The sequence below is a fragment of the Microtus pennsylvanicus genome, chromosome 1 (genome assembly GCF_037038515.1).
Source record: "Microtus pennsylvanicus isolate mMicPen1 chromosome 1, mMicPen1.hap1, whole genome shotgun sequence".
In the NCBI taxonomy this organism is placed as follows: Eukaryota; Metazoa; Chordata; class Mammalia; order Rodentia; family Cricetidae; genus Microtus; species Microtus pennsylvanicus.
This window is the reverse complement of record NC_134579.1, coordinates 134,264,115-134,285,550: the sequence shown is the minus strand read 5'-3', so window position 1 is coordinate 134,285,550 and position 21,436 is coordinate 134,264,115. Positions and strand designations below refer to the sequence as shown.

General features: G+C 48.9%; 2 protein-coding genes across 3 annotated transcripts; both read right to left on the bottom strand.

Annotated features, from left to right (window-relative positions):
* Nucleotides 1-455: 455 nt before the first annotated feature.
* Nucleotides 456-9,570, bottom strand: Haus5 (HAUS augmin like complex subunit 5). 2 transcript variants are annotated; one of them, XM_075985166.1, is made up of 19 exons: nt 9,398-9,570; nt 8,678-8,740; nt 8,550-8,582; nt 8,390-8,414; nt 7,419-7,524; nt 7,180-7,339; nt 4,714-4,783; nt 4,541-4,623; nt 4,057-4,114; nt 3,782-3,903; nt 3,556-3,619; nt 3,346-3,476; nt 2,965-3,127; nt 2,242-2,322; nt 1,987-2,132; nt 1,589-1,700; nt 1,374-1,506; nt 847-979; nt 456-738 (listed from the first exon to the last, which is right to left on the bottom strand). In XM_075985166.1, the coding sequence occupies exons 1-19, from the start codon at nt 9,517-9,519 to the stop codon at nt 621-623; spliced, it is 1,923 nt and encodes a 640-aa protein (XP_075841281.1). In that variant the 5' UTR covers nt 9,520-9,570; the 3' UTR covers nt 456-620. The 2 variants fall into 2 exon arrangements, with proteins under 2 accessions (XP_075841281.1, XP_075841289.1); XM_075985174.1 differs by having other exon boundaries at nt 471-738; nt 2,002-2,132.
* A 10,280-nt stretch (nt 9,571-19,850) lies between these two features.
* Nucleotides 19,851-20,304, bottom strand: Pmis2 (PMIS2 transmembrane protein). The gene is made up of 2 exons (XM_075978151.1): nt 20,122-20,304; nt 19,851-19,979 (listed from the first exon to the last, which is right to left on the bottom strand). Exons 1-2 carry the CDS (start codon nt 20,302-20,304, stop codon nt 19,851-19,853), a joined length of 312 nt encoding a protein of 103 aa, XP_075834266.1.
* Between the last annotated feature and the right edge of the window lie 1,132 nt (nt 20,305-21,436).

Genomic DNA, 21,436 nt, shown 5'->3' with positions numbered 1-21,436 from the left:
AGGCAGGAGGCACATGAGCTGAAGGCCAGCCTGGGCTATATTCACAGACTATCAGAACAGAGCCTAGACGACAACAGGGCTCTATTCTGGCAGGCACTGTGCTCTGATATCCACTTGCAGCTGCCCCATCACCTTTTAAGCAAAGCTCCACCCTGGAAATCTCCAACACCCTTGCCCTACTTAATGTCTCCATGGAAGTTAGGTTCTGCTGTACTACATTGTCATCACCTTGCCATCTGGCTAGTTCCCTCTCCTAGGTCACTGGGTCCCCGAAGGCAGGGGCTTTGGTCCATTTTACTTCATCTGTTGGAGCTGGAAAGTGAAGTAGCCTCTGTAAGGTACCCCCTTTCTTTTGGCTTTAGTGGGAAGGGCAGAGGGAGAACTCAGAGGAAGCACAGAATGGCAGCCAGAGGGGAACTGAAGACTTGTGCCAAGACAGCAGACAAAAGTGGGCAACTTTCTTTCAAATGCTTTATTGAGGGAGGTGAAGTTTGGGGGTTAAATACTATTTATTTTTAAGATAGGATCTCACTATGTAGCCCAGGCTGGCTGAGAAATTGACGGCAGTCCTCTTTCCTCAGCCTCCCGGGCAAAGACAAAGTCTGCTCCTAGCTGCCTCTTCATTTGTATGGTTGCTGCAGTGCTCCCTGGGCCTGGGCCCAGCGCAGCTGCCACTGGGGCAGGGTCAGGCCTTGGCAGAGCTCCCCAGCGAGAGTGGCTTGGCCTGGCTGCTCCCACCTAGGGAAAGAAAGGGTGTCTGAGGAAAGTCTCATCCTCCAGACCCTCCCGTCAGTAGTTCAAGTTGTGAAACCAATCAGCTCCCCATGCTCTAATGCCCCATCTCACCAGTCCCCAACAATCCTCTGCAACTCAGGGATTTTCTCCAGTGCCCATTCCATCAGGTCCTCCAGCTTCTTCAGGGTCTGCCCCACGTCTTCTTTCTGCTCCTTCTCTTGGGATGCCTGGATCTGCAGCAGCTCTGGAGGTGACAGAGGGGAGGCAGCTTGGAGTTGTATGACTGAACAGAGCCTCATGCCCTATGCCCAGGGACCACATCTTAAGGATGCCACCTTCAAAGCTGCAACCTGGACTTTCCTGCCTTCTACCTCATGGTCCACCAGTCTGACACACACTCAGCTGCCTCAGTTTTTCTCCTTTCTATGGCCTCTTTCCCAGGCTCCAGGCCTTACTCTTCATTCTGCTCACCTTCATGTTAGCTATAAGATTCTTCTTGAGTTTCTTCCTCTCCTTCCAGGCTCCCCAGTGCCCCCCAACACACACACACACACACACAAAGAAACAAAGGCACACTCTGATGGCAAGCCCATGGTGGTGCAAACTGGAAGGAATGCTGGATCTGAAAGACAAAGTACCCTTGGTAGATGGTCCCAGAGGCAGACTGGTCTTCACATGAAGGAGATTTCCTCCTCGGAGACTGCACTGGTCTTTGAGAAACAGAAGGTCTTGGCGGAGAGAGGCAGCCTTTGGAAGTAGTAGCTCGGTTGCCTGGGGGTGGGGAAAGGTTGGTCATCTTGGCTGTAGAGTTGGGATTGGGATGGGTAGACAAGTGACAGACATGGGCACTCACTTTCCCTACAGGCAGCCCCAACATATGGCTCAGCGAGACAAGGCTGGAACCTTTTGGCGTAGTGGGGTGCAGTTGATGGATGGATGGTAGGATCCTGGATCGCGGCTTCAGCCTGGGAACAGCAATACAGCCCTAAGCACCTTGACTTCCAGAAGCTCTGGGGGGACAGGAACTTGGAGATGGGCCTAAGGACTGGGAGGCAGACTGAAGCTGATGATCTGGGGTGAGGTTTGGCAGTCTGGGGACCCTGGGCTGTTTGTGTGCACAGGCATGTGTGGAGGCCTGAGGCGGATGTCACGTGTCTTCTTAGTCACCTTTCTTTTCTGAGAGTGTGGCTCTCCCCTACCTGAACCCAGCTGAATGGTTTCATCAGGGAAGAAGGGGCTGGCCCCTCTCACCCTTTGGCATGGTACCACAGCAGGGGGCCCAGCAGAATGTGGGGCAGGTGTTGGGCCTCTTCCTTCAAATGGCGGAACAGCTCCTGGCTCTGTGGTGCCACTGCCTCTGAGGTGGGAACAATTTTCTGCTGAATCAGGGCCAGAACCTGTGGGATGGAGAGCTTGAGTGGGGGGTCTGGGCCCACCCTCCCTGGGTGAGTGGGGTCTGGGCCCACCTTCCCTCCCTAGCCAAGCCTTGCCCAACGCTCATCGCACCTCCTCTGGGCCCCGGATCAGCTGGGTCTTGATGACTGAGTTCTCCTTGATGAGCAGGCGGATCTGTTCCTGAGTCTCCTCCTGGGGAATCAGGAGGCCCATGATGCTAGCTTCCTGTTCTTCCCACTGCCCAGGGCAGACCACCCCTTCTTACAGGATACAGGACCTGAGTCTTCATGGGAATCTCACCCTGGGTCCCCTCCCCACATAGAGGTCCAACTCATTGGTTTGTTCATTACTCTTCTTCCTATACCTCAAAACTTTTTTTAGATTTATCTATTTTTACTTTATGTGTATGGCTGTTTTGCCTGTATGGATGTCTACATACCATATGCATGCCTGATTCCCACAGAGGTTAAAAGAGGGCATTGGGTCCCCTGGAACTGAAGTCCCCATTATGAGCTGCCATGTAGATGCTGGGAATTGAACCCAGATTGTCTGGGAAAACATCCAATATTCTTTTTTTTTTGAGACAGGATTGCTCTGTGCAGCCTTGGCTGTCCTAAAAGTAACTCTGTAGACCAGGCTGGCTTCAAACTCACAAAGATCCACCTGCCTCTGCTTCTGGAGTGCTGGGATTGAAGGTGTGTGGCCCCATGGGCCTCTGCAGCCAGCACTCTTAACGCTGAACCGCTGAACTGTCCCTCAAGCCCTGGAGGCCCTGGTCTTGATCTCTAGGCCCCGCACCTCCTCTCTGCCCCTCCCACAGGCCCGGCATCTCACCACTAGCTGACGCCACTGCAGGATCCGCTGCTGCTTGGCCTGCAGCTCCCGAAGCAGAAGTTGCCGGTGCCCAACCGCATTCCCCAGTTCCTGGCTCTGGGCATGATGAGCCTTGAGCTCTGCCCGCAGGCCACTATACCTAAGCCCCAGCAGCAGCACCTTCCTGGGGTGGGGGTGGGGAGACAGTGAAAGAGAGCAAAGAGACTGGCAGTCACGGGGGGGGGGGGTGTACGGCGGGGATGGTGGGGACGGGGTGGGGGGAACATGAAGAACCCCACGGGAAACAAGCACCAGAGAAGGAAGTGAGGGGGCCCCAGGGTAGCTGACATCCAGGATCCCCAGCCTCTTGGGAGAGGGCCTCTGCTGAAGGAGCCTCCTTACCTCTCACTGGGTCCCAGGGCGTGTCTCTCCACCTCCTCCACTAGGCTCTGGAGGCGGCCAGTCAGGTCCTGCCGCTCGCTCAGGAGCACACCCCTCTGGGTAAAGAGGGCACCTACAGCCAGCCAGCCCTCCTGGAGGAACAAGGTCTGTGTGGGTTTGGTCCATGGGCAGAATGGTTCAGTGGGACTTAGGAGAGTGCCCCAGGGTTACCTGGATGAGATGAGCAGAGGGTGGCATGGCCTGGCTGGAGTTCGATGGGTCTGGTGCCTGGGCTCTGGGATGGGGACAGAACAGCTGAGGGAGCACCCTTTATTTTTGTCGTGATGGGTGTGGGTCATCAGTATCGGCCTTCCCCTCCCCTGCTGTTGGCTGGCATTCAGTTCCAGCCCGTTTGCTGGATGCTGCCTGCGCCTGGCTATAGGAGCTCACTGCACACCTGGACAGCTCTTCTTCCTTGAGTCCATCCCTACACAGGGACCGAATCTCCGTCTCCCGCTCTGCAGCCAGGTACTTCAAGGCGGCCAAGATGTGGCCTGCAGGGTGGTTTCTCAGCAGTGTCTGGTAGGGACAAGTGAGAAATCAGGGCAGGATGGTGGTACAGGGATGTGAGCCAGGTCTGTGGGGAAACAACTCATGGCTAGACGTTTAGGGGTTGGAAGTTTCATGGGGGAGAGGAGGAGGTACCCTTTCCCAAGAGCCCCGCCCTCTCACCTCAACTGAGGTCAGCCACTGTTGATGGGAACTTCCGAAGTGGTCATCACAGGGGCTTCTGTGGATTTGGGTAAGGGGACAAAGGATGTTGTAGGACACATCGGTTACCCTCCAATTATCACCACTACCTGTAAGTAGGAGCTATGGTTGTCCCCATTGTACAGATGAGGAAATCCAGTCCTTACATGCCCATTTCCTCACCAGAGCCCCAGCTACATAAGGGCCTCCTCTGAGTCCTAGAGCCTCAGGCCTCCCTACTCCAAATAGCCCTGATCCAGAGAAAAACATGCCCATAGGGCTAGTCACCCTGAATGTCATTGGCTAAATGGATTGGGATGTCGCTGTCTACGGTGGATCTGCATCTTCTTCATCCCGCCCTCGGGACATACTCCAGAAATCCAGTCTTGAGTAATTTACAAACCAGCAATCTCCTGGCCCTCAAGCCCACGGCCTTCCCTGGGTGCTGGAGCCTGGCAACACTCACGGGATGCTGCCTCCCCTGGCCTTGGGAATGAGAAGGTTCTGCAGTAACTGAGTCCGGAGTGAGCAGGCCGTCCGGACATCACGCTAGAGGGAAGAGGATGGGGCATGAGTGGGTTCCAGGCCTCGGCTTGATCCCTGATGCCTCATAGCTCCCACCCAGCCCCGGACTCTCACCAACACCTCAGGCTCTAGGGCTGGGGCTGTTGACACCAGAGGTCCAAAGGTCACGTCCACTTTGGCTTTCCTGGAAGGAAGCGTGTAGTTGGGATGGGGTCCTAGGGACAGCAGGTGTCTGTGCTCTCCCTCCCCCTGCCTGGCTCTCATAGGCTGGCTCTCAGATTAGGGCCACTGTCATCTCCTATACTAGCCTCCTCATTGGTCTACCTATTCCTGTTCCCTCTGGTCTGACCTTAGCGGTCAGCAACCCTGCTAAAATCTGGGGAAAGTCAGGCCAGTGCCTGAGAGTCTAGCCAGTGATTTTCAACCTTCCGAACAATGTGACTCTCTAATACAGCTCCTCATGCTGTGATGACCCACAACCATACGGTTATTTTCATTGCTACTTCATAACTGTAATTTTGCTACTGGTATGAATCACTGTAAATATCTTTGCTTTCCAATTTCCTCAGGTGACCACTGTGAAAAGGTCTTCCGGGAGTCGCGACCCACAGGTTAAGAACTGGATTCTAGCACTCGGAGGTTGAGGCAAGGAGATCACTGAAAGTCTGAAGTCAACCTGGGCTACACAGTGAGCTGCCAGCAGGTGATGGGGACTGAACCCAGATCCTCTGAAAGAGCAACCAGTGCTCTTAACCTCCAAGTCTTCTCTCCAGCCCCCTGGGCTACATAGGAAGTTCCAGGCCAGCCAGCCTAAACTACTGTCTCAAAACAATAACAAGGAAAACTTGACTTGGCTGGGCCTGGCACAGGCCTATCCTCCAAGTGCCATGGAAAGCTGGCACAGCTGCCATGCTTACAAAGTCAGTTTAGGCCACTCTAGGTAACTTAGTAAGACTTCATCTCAAATTTTATAGAAAGTAAAAAAAGGCAAGTTGGAGCCGTAAAAATGGCTTCTGGTTAAGACCACATATTGCTCCTGTACATGACCTGGGTCTGGTTCCCAGCACTCATATTTAGTGGCTCACAACTGCCTGTAAATCCCGGTCCAGAGGATCTGATGCCTTCCAGCCTCCATGGGCACTAGCATGCGTGTGGTGCACATAAACTCACATACGCACACACATAAGTAAAAACAATAAATGTATCTTCAAACAAACAAGCAAAAGGGCAAGGGTTGGGCAGGGTGGTGCACATCTTTAATCCCAGCACTTGGGAGACAGAGGCGAATGGTTCATTGTCATGTTGGGGCCAGCCTGCTCTACAGAGACCCTGTCTAAAACAAAGTAAACAAACAAAGGGCAAGGGGTATAGCTCAGTAGTAGAGCACTTGTTTAGTACATGTGAGGTCTGAGGTTTAATGCCAAGCACCACAGCTACACGGGAGGGAGAGATAGGGCAGAGGTTAAGAGCACTGGCTACTCTTCCAGAGGAGCTGGGTTCGATTCCCAGCACACACATGGTAGCTTTTAGTTTCAGGGGAGCCAAAGCCCTTTTCTGGCTTCTGAGGACACTAGGCATACATATGGTGCACAGATATACATGCTGGCAAAAAAACTACATATGTAAAAGAAATAAAAACAAAAACATTTACTCTTAAACAAAACACCACCCTCATGAGACCTAGGGAGTATCACGGCACTATTCCTAACCCTCCCCAATATGACTCTTCCCTATCACACTCAGAGCAGCTGGCAGACATCTGAGCACTCTCCATGATTCCGACTAATCTCTTTTTTAAAACATTTATTAGTGTATTTTATGTATATGTGTGCTGTATTCAAGCACACTAGAAGGAGGAATCTGATCCCATTACTGATGGTTGCTGGGAATTGAACTCAGGACCTCTGGAAGAGCACTTAAGTGCTCTTAACCACTGAGCCATCTCTCCAGCCCCCCTAATTCTTATACTAACTAGAGAGGTTGAAAATTAACGCCATTCCATAGATCTTAGAAACAGAGGCACAGAGAATACTTGGCCCGAGATCATGTGGTTCTAATTAGCCAGGCCAGGACGCCTGCTGTTTCAGAGAGAAGCTGCAGAGCCTCCATGGCTTTTCCCCACTCCCACTCCACCTCCTCACATGTCCCTCTGGCCAGCAAGGCTTGGGCTGCACTATCTCCTGGATGTCCATTTCCCAAGCTGAGCTCTGGCCTATAAGCTAGCTATGGGGACTCCTTCCCCAACTTAAACGTTACTCCTTACCCCTTGTCATAGGATCCTTCACAGAATTTATCTCTTCCTGAAACTGTGAGCTATTTCCTAGGTGACCATCTGCCTTCTATGTAGCAGGCCATCCGCTCTGAAGGGTGGGGACCTAGTCTGTGTATTCAGTTGTTTCCTCAAAGCCAGTGTTCTAAATGTCTAATTGGCACCAGATCAGGTACCCAAGGTAGAAGTCCTCCCCGGTGACCCTTATGTTACAGTTGCAAGGTCAGAATTCCAGAATCAGGAAGGGAGCAGGCAGAGGGCTGGGGTCTCTAAGGGTAATGTCTAACATCCCTGGGGAGGCTGAGCCCCACCTTTGCATGCCCTGCAGGTGCCTGGTCTGATTCTGCAGCTTCTGCATGGGGTCCTGCAGCCCACGCTGCCGTCTTTGCACAGCTCTGGCTTGGGCCTTGAGGAGAAGAGCTCGATGCTGGGTCTCTTTCATACTTTGCAGCTCCTGCGCCATGGCCATGTCTGTGGGACAAGCAGAGGCAGCTGTCAGTACCTCCCTCACCCAGGGTTTATGGCCCACTTGGCTGGCCCCACGAGTCACCCTGAGCCTCAGTCTCTCGATCCATCAGCTCCAGGTTCTGATCTAGTCCTTGGATCTCGGCACGCAGGCGGGCCACAGTGGCTTCCAGCTTCAGCTTCTGACGGACCTGGTGGGGTCAGGTAGAGGGTCAGAAGGTTAGATGCTAGGATTCACGGGGGCGGACCCTGGCTGGACTACCTTCCGGGTAGCACCAGGCTCCTCTCCTGGGAGGTGAATGACACAGAAGCACCAAGAATCTCTCTGACTCTCCCTCTCCTGGGATGACCTCTCCATCTTTTTGGTTTTCTGTGTGGTGATTTCCACATCTGTCAGAGGCTTTTTCTTATTTTTTATTTTTATTGAGACAGGGTTTTGTTGTATAACTAGCTCAGACTGGTCTTAAACTCACAGTCCTCTTGCTTAAGCTTCTAAATGCTGGAATAAAAGGCAAGTACCACCACGCCCAGCTCTGTCTTAAGTCTTTAATGTGAGCGTAGCACACATCACATGCATACAGGCACCAGTGGAGGCCAGATGTCAGAGCCCCTAGAACTGAAATCATGGTTGTTAGCCATCTGCTCTGGATGCTGGGATCTGAACTGGGGTCCTCTTCAAGAGTCGCAAGTATCCTTAACTGTTGAGCCTCCTCCTAGTCTTGACTGCTTCCCTGTGTCCCTTAGCAGCTTCCAAACCTGTCTTTTCCTCATTGTTGTTTTTCAGTAAATTCAGCATCTGCCCCTTAAGCAACTACCGTCCTAACTAGCAGTTGCAGCTCGCAGCTACCAGTAGTGGTTTGGCCACACTGATCGTAGTTCCCTACACTACCCAGCTGGTGCCTGGCTTCCCCTGGACTACAGCCCCTGGGAGCACAAAGGCCTAGGCTGTTCTGTGACATAGTGTCCCTGACGTATCCAGCACATACAGTGCCTAGAGCGAAATACTTGTAAGCTCTTTTTTGGTTGAAAGAAACTCTTACAGCAGAGGTCTCTCACCTTTGGATTGTCCTGATGGCCATACCTAAAGAAATGAGACTGGAGTTAGAGGAGATGGCTGGGGCTTTCAGAGTAGAAGGCAAGAAGCAGAGGCTGTGGACGCGGGCATGGTTAGACAGGATTGGGGACGATAGTTAGGATGACTTGAAGAAGCAGTTACCAGAGGAGGTTTCCCCGGATCGTCTTGATACTCCTGCATGGGAAAGACGGAGGGAGAGGAGTTGCTGAAGGCCTTACCCAGGCCTTCCCCCCATTCGCAACCCCCTCTCTTGCAGCAGCTTGGCTTACCTCTGATTACGTACATGCTGCACGACGTAGGCCCAGATGTCAGACCCCTGACCCAGACACAGCCTGAGGAGACACAGCAGAAGGTATCTCAGGGCATCACCCAGGAGGAGGACCCTCCGCCATTCCCACAGTTAGGCGGAACGGTCCTGGGAAAAAGAGGCAGGTGTTCCTGGGGGTGAGTGGGTGTCACTGAAAGGGTGGGCGTCTCACTAAGTGTGAGGCTATTCTCATTCCACAATGGGGTTCTCCTCCTTCTTGGAGAGGGTTAGCCGTAGTCACTTCCAGAGGTGAATGTGAGAGGAAATGACCTTTCATAACAGGGTCATTCTTCCTACAGATTTGGTCCCCAATAGGACGGCTATTGCTAACCATGTAGTGTCATCTTTGCTTACGGGGAGAGCGGTAAAGGCGAGGTGCTGCAGGGTCTGCCTTACTCTGCAGATCCTATTTCCACACTGGGGGTAGGAGGGGCTCCACTAACGCTTGAACTATGATCACAGGTGTCAGGAATCCTGTTTTGTGCGGCGTGACAGGAATTACTTGGGGTCCTCATTCAACTCTAAGATTATTATTATTATTATTTTTGGAGAGACCACTCTGGGTGGGGAGCCCTCAGTTACGGGTGTATGCGTGTGTGTCTCATCCTCTAGGAGGGTAGGGGATCTCACTCCTGGAGGCTAATTCTAGGATGGGGCGTCCTTACTCCAGGAGCGGCCTCACCTGCGCAGCGTCGACTCCCCAGGGCGGGCTGCTTGGGGCACCTCCATCTCTTCTGCAGCCCAGCAACTAAGTTCCCGCGCTTTCGGCGTTTGATCCATGGCTGTCAGAGAGCTCAGCTGCATTCGCAGCTTCCCGCACTCCCTTCAAGTATGGCGCCCGCCTATGACGTCACGAGCGCGACGCTTGGACGTCCCGGGTTACCAAGCCGCCTGCAGATCTCTGCTTCCAGGTCTTGGAGCAAGGCGGCTTTCTATAGTGCCTCTTCAAGCTCGCGTGTCGCTTCCACTGAGTGACAATGAAAAGGACGGGTTGGGATACACGCGCCCGCTTGCTCTCATTTGTTCTTTCACTCACTGTAAGAGGTAAAAGGTCCTGAAGGTTTCACCTTATTTTCTTGCACGCTAAGAGGATGAGTGTCAGGTTCCAAGAAGTTGCTTCTCCTAAAGTCTGTCCGTGTAGACAAAAGCCAGCATTCCCTCGGGGACTTAAAAATGATAGCTCCTGGTCGGATGGTGGTGGCGAACGCCTTTAATCCTAGCACTCGGTGGGCAGAGGCAGGAGGATCTCTGTGAGTTCTACAAAGCGAGTTCCAGGACAGCCAGGACTGTTACACAGAAAAACCCTGTCTCGAAAAACAAAACAGTTCCTACTTGCTAAAAGGAGTCATTCCCCTAATCTTTGGACATATTGTTCTCCCATTAACCTATGCCTGTAGTGGTTACTAGCTTGTCAGGGTGTGTGCTAGCCTCTAGCCTCTAGCCTCAGAGTCCCGCCTAGCAAGCACCAGTTCCAGAGTCATTCTGGCTGGCATATCCCACCTCCTACCCTTACTCTCTCCAGCCCCCGAGTTTCCCTTCCCTTCCCCCAGCTTCTGATTCCCATGGAACTCGGCATTTGGGCTACTTGTCCTCTTGGTCCCCTTTCTCCTCTCTGCTCTTCCTCTCTCGCTCTCTTCCCCTCTCTCCCCCCTCATGGTCAGATCTATTTTGCTGGCCATGTTCAGTCTGTTTTCCCTATCTTATCTGAAAAGATTCTGCTTTCCATAAGCCTCTCCACTGATGCAGCGATTCAAATCAGACCAAATCAAACTGAATTATAAAAGGCTCAGGTTTAATGGATAAAACGCTCCTGGATGATTTCCAGCCCCCCCATCCCCACCCCAAGAGAGGAAACAGGGAAGAGATACTGAAAAACCAGGTGTCTTTTTTCTCAGGGGCAGTTTAAATACCCTGTGGGAGTGGGCTCGAGCATCTGTGGAGGAGCTTTGTTGAGTGGGCTTCTGAGATGAGGCAGGGTTTGGGGAGAGAGAGATGGAGGAGGAGGATCAAGGTGGAGCTTCCTCCAGAACGTCCATTATCTACAATAAAACCCTTCTCAACCATACCCATGAGTGGTCCTGTCTTCATTTTCATTCACTGAGAACCAAATCAGGAGAGACAATGAACTTAATGCGTATTTTATTAATGTTTAATTTAACTTACCTTTACATATATTTTAAGATATGTTCAATTTTATTTTATGAGTACTGGTGTTTTGCTTGCATGCAGTACGTCCCGTGCAGGGTCAGAAGAGGGTGTCAGAGTCCCTGAAATTGGAGTTACAGATGGTTGTTAGCTGCCATGTGTTGAGGGGAATCAAACCACGAGTTTCTGAAAGAGGAGCCAGTGTTCTTAACAACTAACTGAGCCATCTTCCCAGCCTTATCCATTTTCCTGAGGAAGGGTCTATGTAGGCCAGGTTGGGTTAGAACTTGTGATCTTTCTACCTCAGCCTCCCAAATTCTGGGATGAGCTACTGATGTGGGATGCCCCTCTGTATGCTGTGAATATGTTTTTTATTACCATTGGCTAATAAAGAAGCTGATCTGGCCAATAGCTAGGTAGAATAGAGCCAGGCAGGAAATCCAAACAGAGATACAGGGAGAAAAAGGGTAGAGTCAGGGAGACACCAGCAGCTGCTGGAGAAGCAAGATGTGAGATAATAAGCCATAAGCCTCACGGTAAAATATAGAATAATAGAAATTGGTTAATTTAAGTTGTGAGAGCTAGTTAATAATAAGCCTGAGCTAATAGGTCAAACCATTTGTAATTAATATTAAGCCTCAGAGTGGTTATTCAGGAACTGGGGGTGGGAGCAAAATCTCCAGTTACATGTAGTAATATGAAGCGGCGGCAGGGCTGCGTCCCCAACACCCCAGCCGCCTGCTCGGCTAGCTTTTGCCCCGAAATAACAACACACAAACTGTATTCATTTAAACACTGCTTGGCTCATTTCTATCTAGCCTCTTCTAGGCTAACTCTCGCACCTGGACTAGCCCATTTCTTATCATCTGTATAGCACCGGTCTTACTGGGAAGATTCTAGCCTAAGTCCATCCTGGGTCAGAGCTTCATAGCGTGCATCTTCCCTGGAGCGGGGAGCATGGCGTCTCTCTCTGAGGCGTCTGCTCCCAAGAGCAGAGCTGTGGAGTCTGAGCTCACTTCCTCTTCCTCCCAGCGTTTTGTTCTGTCTACTCCTCCCACCTATCTTCTAACCAATGAAATGGGCCAAGGCAGTTCCTTTATTAGCCAATGACCTTCCTCCATCAGTTACAAGCTACTGATGTTTGGTGTTGTGGAATATTAAGATGTGTTCCATTCATTTATGCTGTGGAACATTTGTTTAATGATGTGAAGATGTGTTGTATTCTTTTATTTTGCATTTGTTTAACTCTGTGAAGCTGTGTTACTTTGCCTGCCTACAACACCTGATTGGTCTAATAAAAAGCTGAATGCCCAACAGCAAGGCAGGAAAAATAGTCAGGGCTTCCAGGCAGAGAGAATAAATAGGAGGAAAACATCTAGACTTGAGAGCAGAATGGGAGGAGCAAGTAGTGAGAAAAGGTGGTGAGGAGGATGCTAGGGGCCACACACCTAGCCACCCAGCCACACGGTGAGCTACAGAATAAGAAGGAAAGAAAAATACATAGGATAAAGAAAGGTAAAAAGCTCAGAGGCGAAACATAGTTAAAGAGAAATAGGATAAGTTAGAAAAGCTGGTTAGAAACAAGCCAAGATAAGGCCAGTATTCATAAGTAACAACAAGTCTTCATGTTGGAAGCTCCCCTTGACCTCACTCACCCCTCATCCTACTTCCCCCCTTCTCAGAAAGCCTGCCAAACAAGCTGCTCAAGACCATGCCTACAGGGTATTTAAGCTCCAGTCACCAGCCCTGCCATGTGATTCCACCCCCCACCTCACTTCTGGGGGTCTTGAGAATCACCCAGTGGTGTTTTGCTCCTTAAACCTGGACTTTAATTTGGCTTAAATTACTACTGGGAATACAAATACTGATCAAAAACCAACTACAATTTGGTTCCAAAAGCAGAGTCTTTTTAAAAATACATTTTTAATTGATATTTATTGAGCTCTACATTTTTCTCTGCTCCCTCCCTGCCTCCCCCCTTCAATTCTCCCCCAAGGTCCCCATGCTCCCAATTTACTCAGGAGATCTTGTCTTTTTCTACTTTCTACTTCCCATGTAGATTAGATCTATGTATGTCTCTCTTAGTGTCCGCATTGTTGTCTAAGTTCTCTGGGATTGTGGTTTGTAGGCTGGCTTTCTTTGCTTTATGTTTAAATAGCACCTATGAGTGAGTACATGTGATAATTGTCTTTCTGTATCTGGGTTACCTCACTCAAAATAATGTTTTCTAGTTCCATCTATTTTCCTGCAAAATTTAAGATGTCATTTTTTTTCTGCTGTGTAGTACTCCATTGTGTAAATGTACCACATTTTCCTTATCCATTCTTTGGTCGAGGGACATTTAGGTTGTTTACAGGTTTTGGCTATGACAAACAAAGCTGCTATGAACATAGTTGAGCACATGTCCTTGTGGCACGATTGAGCATCCTTTGGATATATACCAAAAAGTGGTATTACTGGGTCTTGAGGAAGGTTGTTTCTTAATTTTTCTGAGAAATCGCCACACTGACATCCAAAGGGGTTGTACCAGCTTGTATTCCCACCAGCAATGCAGAAGTGTTCCCTTTTCTCCACAACCTCTCCAACATAAGTTGTCATCAGTGTTTTTGATCTTGGCCATTTTTACAGGTATAAGATGGAATCTCAAAGTTGTTTTGATTTGCATTTCTCTGATGACTAAGGATGTTGAACATTTCCTTAAGTGTCTTTCAGCCATTTTAGATTCCTCTGTTGAGAGTTCTCTGTTTAGGTTTGTACTGTATTTTTTATTGGATTATGTGATCTTTTGGTGTCCAATTTCTTGAGTTCTTTGTTTATTTTGGAGATCTTCACCAACCCCATATCAGACAGAGGTCTGATCTTTTCCCATTCTGTAGGCTGTCATTTTGTCTTGTTGACCATGTCCTTTGATTTACAGAAGATTTTCCATTTCAGGAGGTCCCATTTATTAATTGTTTCTCTCAGTGTCTGTGCTGCTGGGGTTGTATTTAGGAAGTGGTTCCCTGTGCCAATGCGTTCAAGTCTACTTCCCACTTTCTCTTCTATAAGGTTTGGTGTGGCTGGCTTTATGTTGAGGTCTTTGGTCCATTTGGACTTGAGTTTTGTGCAAGATGATAGATATGGGTCTGTCTATTTTCATTCTTCTACATGTTGATATCCAGTTATGCCAGCACCACTTGTTAAATATGCTTTCTTTTTTTCCATTTGATATTTTTTGCTTCCTTATCAAAGATCAGGTGTTCAAAGATGTGTGGATTAATATCCGTGTCTTCTATTAGGTTTCATTGGTCCTCCTGTCTGTTCTTATGCCAATACCAGGCTGTTTTCAGTACTGTAGCTCTGTAGTAGAGTTTGAAGTCAGGGATTGTGATGCCTTCAGAAGTTCTTTTATTGTACAGGATTGTTTTGGCTATCCTGGGTTTTTGCTTTTCCATATGAAGTTGAGTACCATTCTTTCGAGGTCTTTGAGGAATTTTGCTGGGGTTTTAATGGGCATTGCGTTGAATCTGTGAGTCATGTCTGAATGGAGAATAAAAGACAGAAAACTTGGCTCATATATTTTCTCGGTATATAGTCTTCTGGGCATTGTTTTTCATTTTAAAATTCTTTAAATTTATTATTAATGTATATATGTGTCCTGTGCCAGCCAGAGGATGACACTGTAGAAGCAGCTTTTTACCATCCCCATTTTCATGGGTCCAGGGATTGAGTCTTTTCAGGCTTGCACAGCAAACAAGGTCCTTTACCAGTTGGTCCATCTTGATTTTACTCGCCCAGATTTTACTCTTTGACTTGTACAAACCTGACTGTGCTCCATGATGCTGGTGGCACTGTGGGGAGAGAGGTGCACTCAGACCTCATTGTGGAGAGCTCACAATCCAGGGGGGCGGGGATGTTGAAAAAAATAAGCAGTAGGGTTGAGTCATTTTGGGATGAAGAGAGGTCTGCAGGATGCTTTGGGAATGTGCGGAGTGTTGTTTTAACTGTCTAAAGGTGTTACATTTGTTTCTGCTGCTTTTGTTAATGATGTAAAGACATGTTACATTTGTTTGGTTAAATAAAATTAACCTGGAGGGCTGGAGAGATGGCCCAGAGATTAAGAGCATTGTCTGCTCTTCCAAAGGTCCTGAGTTCAATTCCCAGCAACCACATGGTGGCTCACAACCATCTGTAATGGGGTCTGGTGCCCTCTTCTGGCCTGAAGGCATACACACAGACAGAATATTGTATACATAATAAATAAATAAATATTTAAAAAAAATAAAATTAAATTAACCTGGAGTCAGGATGTTCAGCAACTAGCTGACAGGAAGTCATAGGGAGAAACTAAGGGTTGTAAGGGTTCTTTCGAAGGGACTGAGCAGGACATGCCTTTTTTGGGAGGCTTGAGCAAGGAGAGGTTAGCTACTTGCTATTTAGCCTCTCTGAGCTAGCAGGATTTCAGCTCAACTTTTGAATCCTGAGTTCTACAGAAGGGTAGAGATTTAGATAAAGTTTCCTTTAGCAGCCGCCTGGAGCCGGTGCCTAAGGGAACAGAGTTCCTGCCTGGTTGTTGCCCCTACAGTTGAACTGCTGCTGGCACTTGTAGAGTTGCAATTGCCAGTTTGGACAGCAATTGCTTAAGGTGCAGTCACCATATTAAATGCAAAACAACACTGGGAAGTGTGAGTTCTGGACAGCCCCACGTCTAGGACAGATCTGATGTGCTGTGGGAGTGGGTGTGAGGCCCAGAGCAGAGGGATAGTCAGTCTCAGGCAGGATTCTGAAAAACTGGCAACTTTTCGGGAGCATCAGGACACCCAGAGGAGCTCTAGTCCTAAACTTAACCTTGCCCTCTGCTCTGCCCCCACCTCACCAGGTCCAAGAGACTCCAGACAGCTCCACACCACAAAGCCAGCATAGTAGTGAAGCAACCAGCTGTCCCAGGGCATGACCAGGATCCCAGCTTTCTCAGGACCCCAAGATTTTGATACCCACAAATCAGCAGGAAGCAGTCTTGAGAACTGGATGCCCTCATCCCTTTAAGATGTCATGCCTAACTTCTGCCTTTCTATAAGAGAGAGACGGGAATGTTATGTGTATGCTGGGCTTCCCTGTCAGTACCCTGTCCCTTTAAGAGACAAGCGCCATCCACTACCAACCTCTCCCTTCTCAGGAAGCAAGCTGTTCTCCACTCTCACACACCCCCTTCTGAAGAGGCAGCTTTGCTCCTCTTCTCTCTCTTCTCTCTTCCCTTTTTTCTGTCTCTCTCTGTATCTCTCCCTTCGTCCCCCCAACCCTCCCAAACCTTCCCCAAACCCTCTTCCTAAATAAAACTTCATACTCCCAAGCTCTTTCTGCATGGCATGCATGTTTGTCTGTCCGTTACCTGCAGCGGTCTCCCACCCGCAGTGGGACCTGACAGGGTCACTCTTGCCATATCTTTCATTCACACTTCAGCTCCAAATACTTTGCTCACTGAGTCATCTCCCTAAGTGCCCCTCTTTTTTCTCGGGTAGCCCAGACTGTGTTTCTACTTACTTTGTAGCTAAGGCTAGCCTTGAATCCTCTGGCTGCACAAGTGTAAATTTGGATCCCCAAACCCATGTCTATAATCTTAGAACTAGGGGACTGTGAGTGGATCCTGGGAGTTCACTAGGCTAGTCTAGTCCAAATGGCAAGCTCCAAGTTCAGTGTGAGACCTTGTCTTAAAAAGCTAAGGTGGCCAGGCAGTGGTGGTGCACGCCTTTAATCCCAGCACTCGGGAGGCAGAGGCAGGCAGATCTCTGTGAGTTCGAGACCAGCCTGGTCTACAGAGCTAGTTCCAGGACAGGCTCCAAAACCACAGAGAAACCCTGTCTCAAAAAACAAAACAAGGGGCTGGAGAGATGGCTCAGTGGTTAAGAGCATTGCCTGGTCTTCCAAAGGTCCTGAGTTCAATTCCTGGCAACCACATGGTGGCTCACAACCATCTGGAATGAGGTCTGGTGCCCTCTTCTGGCCTGCAGACATACACACAGACAGAATATTGTATACATAATAAATAAATAAATAAATAAATAATAAAAAAAACAAAACAAAACATAACACAAACAAACAAAGCTAAGGTGATAGAGAGTGATAGAGGCAGGTATTGGCCTAATGTTGACCTCTTACCTCCAAACACTTCCAGGCAGGCACACATTTATGTATTAGGCACAAAGACACACATCCCAACACACGAGGTAAAAAGGATGAAATAGCTGCTAGCTACCAACAGGTGGTACTGTTGCTCACCTACTGTGTTGTTTTTTGTTTTGTTTTGTTTTTTTGATTTTTCAAGACAGGGTTTCTCTGTAGCTTTGGAGCCTGTCCTGGAACTCCCTTTGTAGACCAGGCTGGCCTCAAACTCACAGAGATCCAACTACCTCTGCCTCCCGAGTGCTGGGATTAAAGGCGTGCACCACCACCACCCGGCTCGCCTACTGTTCAAATCACAGCCGCCCTGTTTTCTTGTTGGGGCTCCTTAGCTGACTCAAGTTATGACCTACATTACCGCTTTCCGTTTTTTGTGTTCTTCATTCTTCATAGTACAAAAGTGGATGGAGTCTAAAAGATTAATATTCGGAAGCTACAAAGAGGTTTGCCTCCTCTTGCCCTTCTTCTCCCTCCCCCCACCAAGGTTTCTCTGTGTAGCCCTGACTGTCCTGGAACTCCCTCTGTAGACCAGGCTGGCCTTGAACTCAGAGATCCATATGCATCTGTCTCCTGAGTGCTGGGATTAAAAACATCCCCAGAGTGCCCAGCTCAATATTTATATTTATTTTTAAAATTTATGTGTATGAATGTGTGTCTGTGTGTATGCCAATTGTGTGTGGTATCGGTGGAGGCCAGAAGAGGTCAGTTGGAGTTATAGGTAGTTATGAGCCACCTGACACACAGGCACTGGGAACTGAACTCTGGTCCTCTGTAAAAGCAGGAAGTGTTTTTAAACATTATTATCTATCTATCTATCTATCTATCTATCTATCTATCTATCTATCTATGGTGTGTGTGCGTGAGTGTGTGTGTGTGTGTGCGCGCGTGTGTGTGTTTGTGTGTGTGTAGACAGGGTTTCAGACTTAGCCCAGGCTGACTTCAAACTGATCTTGCTGAGTAAGGATTATAAGTATGCATAACCGCCCTCAGTTTTTGTGCTGCTGGGGCTCGAACCCAAGACAACATGCTTGCTAGGGAAGCTACATTCCCTAGTACTATGAAACGCATTGTTATTCTTTGAAATATTGCCCTTTGTCTCTTAGAAGGAAGAGCTTCCTGTTTTCTTGATTTTTTTTTTTTGTATCTTCTTTTTGAGACAAGGTCTCATTTATAAAGCCTTGAAATTTCTCTTCTTTAGTTTCTGCCTTCTGAATTCTGGGATTACAGAAATCTTCTTCTTCTTCTTCTTCTTCTTCTTCTTCTTCTTCTTCTTCTTCTTCTTCTTCTTCTTCCTCCTCCTCCTCCTCCTCCTCCTCCTCCTCCTCCTCCTCCTCCTCCTCCTCCTCCTCCTCATCTTCTTCTTCTGCTTGTTTTTGAGACATGGTCTCACTATGCAGCTCTGGCTATCCCAGAACTCACTATGTAGCCCCCGCAGGCCTCAGACTCACAGAGATCCACCTGCTTCTGCCTCCAGAGTGCTGGGGTTAAAGACGTGCGACATGCCGCCTGGCAAGGTTTCTGCTTTCTTTTCCTGCTCTGAGACACCAGAAGCCTAACACCTTGACTTGAAAGGGAAGTCATGAGAAATCAGACATTCATTCAGATTTCTCCCACCTTAGTAATTAGTATGTATGTTTTGCAAAGAAAGCAGCTCCAAGAAATCAAAGATATTAGCCAGGTGGTGGTGCACGCCTTTAATCCCAGCACTGGGGGGGGCAGAGGCAGGCAGATCTCTGTGAGTTCAAAGCCAGCCTGGTCTACAAGAGCTAGTTCCAGGACAGGCTCCAAAGCTACAGAGAAACCCTGACTCAAAAAACCAGAACCAAAACCAAAGAAACAACAAAAAATAATCAATTTTAAAATGACTGTGTCTGTGTGCATACACATGCGTGTGCGTACGTATGGAGCTCAGAGGGCAACTTTTGAGATTCGATCCTCACCTTTCACCTTGTGAGCAACATCGTTCTTGTTTTTACCAGCAGGCAATGTACTCCAGGCTAGCCCACGAGCGTCCAGCCTGCTTCTGCCTCCTATCTCATCATGGGAGTGTGGGATTACCAATATGACCCATTGCATCCAGACTGAACCCTGTTCATCAGAATTGTCCAGCGGATGCTTTTAAACACTCCAGCCCTCTCCCCAGACCTCAGGGCATGCAGATTTATCAGTATCTTGGTAGTGAGTGGGTGAAAATCCACAGAGTCCCCATTTTCATGGCTGTGGGTTTCACCATTACGACATTGTTTATTGTTTTGGTTTTTGTTAGTCTGAGTCAAGGTCTCATGTGTGCTAGGGCTGGTCTTTAACTCACTATGTAGCCCAGGCTGGCCTTGAACTTCTAATCCTCCTGTCTCTTTTTCTGAATTCTGGGATTATAGATGTGTGTCCCAGTGTCTGGCACCATTATTGCATTCTGAGTTTCACAGGACCTAAGCAAACACAGCCCCAGGGAAACCACTATTGACCAGAAAAACATCTAGAAACACATGCTAAGCCAGAATATTCCCTTTAGTTTTATTGGGCTAAGAAACATGATTTTTTTTTTTCTTTTCAGGAAAGAGCAGCTCAGGGGCTTACGCAGATTTAGGACTTGAGTGTGGGCCTTCAAGATGGATGGAGACAGCTGTGGAGGCCAAATAACAGTGAGTTGGTATGCTGGTAGGTGGCCTCGGGGCTTCTTGGGCTGGCGGGTTGCTTGGGTGTTGAATTTTTTTGGTTCGTGGGTTTCCTGGCTAAGGGATGTCTGAAGTTCTGAGATTCTTCTTGGTGGCTGGTCTGTGTCTAAGTGGGCGTGTCTGTTGGGGAGTGCAGCCCGTGGATGCTGGGTCTAGCCGTCATATAAGCAGGACATATGTGTAGATGAGGGCTAAACCCATGAGAATGGCGAATACATCCATCCATATAGTTCGAGTTGAGTTGGCATACGCGCCTTCCCAGTCGCTGCACTTATTGGCCTCGTCGGTCTGTAAGGGTGGGAGCATGGGTATGGGTTTCTCAGGCTAGAAGCTCTTGGAGGAAGGATTGGAACCCTTTAGCCACTGCGGGGGGAGCCCGACCTGAGACCAGCAGAGGACAGGATGAGCAGTGTCTGGGGAATAGTTTTACCTGGCGGCTGAAGTAGAGGGCTGCCAATCCAAAGGGTGGGAAAAGAATCACTGCACAGATCGTCATGATAAAGTGATTCCGAGCATAAAACGCTAGTTCTTCCTCAGTCTGTGGACGGTCTAGTTGCCTTTTATTTTGGGGAGCTGCTGGCTCTGCAGGGGCACTTGGTGGGGCTGTAGCCATGATCTTTTCATGCAAAGACAGATCCTGGTGTCTTGAAAGCAGAGACCCAGACCCACCGCGCTTCCCGAGGCTCTACCAAGAATCCTAAGAACTGTGCGGTCTAAGGCCACTCTTCACAAAGGAGTTAAGAGCATCTCCAGTTCTGATTGGCTGCCCTCAAGAGGTGGGCGTGGTCCCGCCGCCATTAGGCTTCTCAGGCCTAGGCTGTACAGTGGTAGTTCCCGCTGTACCCTCAAGGATTGGTTGTGAGGAAATTTGACTGAGTCTCTTTCTTTGGCGGAGTGCTAACGGATAGAGGAAGGGAAACCTCTAAAGAGTAAGTAGACAAGTCTTTTAGCTGGGCATTGTAACACTCATCACAGCACTCGGGAGACTGAGGCAGGTGAATCTCTGTAAATTCAAGGCCAGCCTAGTCTACACAGCAAGCTCAAGGATTACCTAGTGAGATCGTATCTCAGAATAAATAAAAAGAGGGTCAGGTTGCGGCCAGCCTAGTCCACAGCGAGTTCAAGACTGCCTGCCAGATCTTTTAGTAATTTATTTTTATGTTCATTGGCGTTTTGCCTGCACATATGTCTGGGTGAAGGTGTCAGGTCCCCTAGAATTGGAGTTACAGTTGTGAGCCGCCGTGTGGGTACTGGCAATTGAACCCGGGTCCTCTGGAAGAGCAGCCAGTGCTCTTAGCCAGGTCTTAATAGTGAAAGCTTGCCGCCAAATAAAGAACTGTGGGAGGTGTGGCCGCTTATAATCCCAGCATTTGAGAAAGGCTGGCCTGGAATTCGTGATGTAGCCAAGAATGGCTTTGATCTCCTGATCCTCCGGATCCATTTTCTGCCTTCTGAAGCCCCATGTTCATGCACCTTTTGGCTGTAGGGCTGGAAGAACTGTCTTAAAGTGGAACACCACTTAAATGTAGATATAGCTCGATGGTTTCAGCCCCCCAGAACTGCTTGGGGAAAATCCAATGGCATAGGAAATAATCTTCCAGGAGGGTGTACCTCGGATTGCCCTCAGATGCCTGCCGCCTCACACATATGGCTCCTCCTGGTCATTCTGTTACTGAAGTGCCATGCTGTGAAGGAATGCCACAGTGAGCAGCCAAGTGAGTCCTTACAAGAGCCTTGGTCTTATT

Coding starts and splice junctions, on each gene's coding strand:
- Pmis2 (XM_075978151.1), bottom strand. CDS start 20,304: ATGGCTACAGCCCCACCAAGTGCCCCTGCAGAGCCAGCAGCTCCCCAA. Junction 19,980..20,121: donor CCCTCTACTTCAGCCGCCAG/GTAAAACTATTC, acceptor CCACCCTTACAG/ACCGACGAGGCCAATAAGTG.
- Haus5 (XM_075985166.1), bottom strand. CDS start 9,519: ATGCAGCTGAGCTCTCTGACAGCCATGGATCAAACGCCGAAAGCGCGG. Junction 7,525..8,389: donor GCCATCAGGACAATCCAAAG/GTGAGAGACCTC, acceptor TGACCCCACCAG/GTCCGTCAGAAGCTGAAGCT. Junction 739..846: donor CAGAGGATTGTTGGGGACTG/GTGAGATGGGGC, acceptor TTCTTTCCCTAG/GTGGGAGCAGCCAGGCCAAG.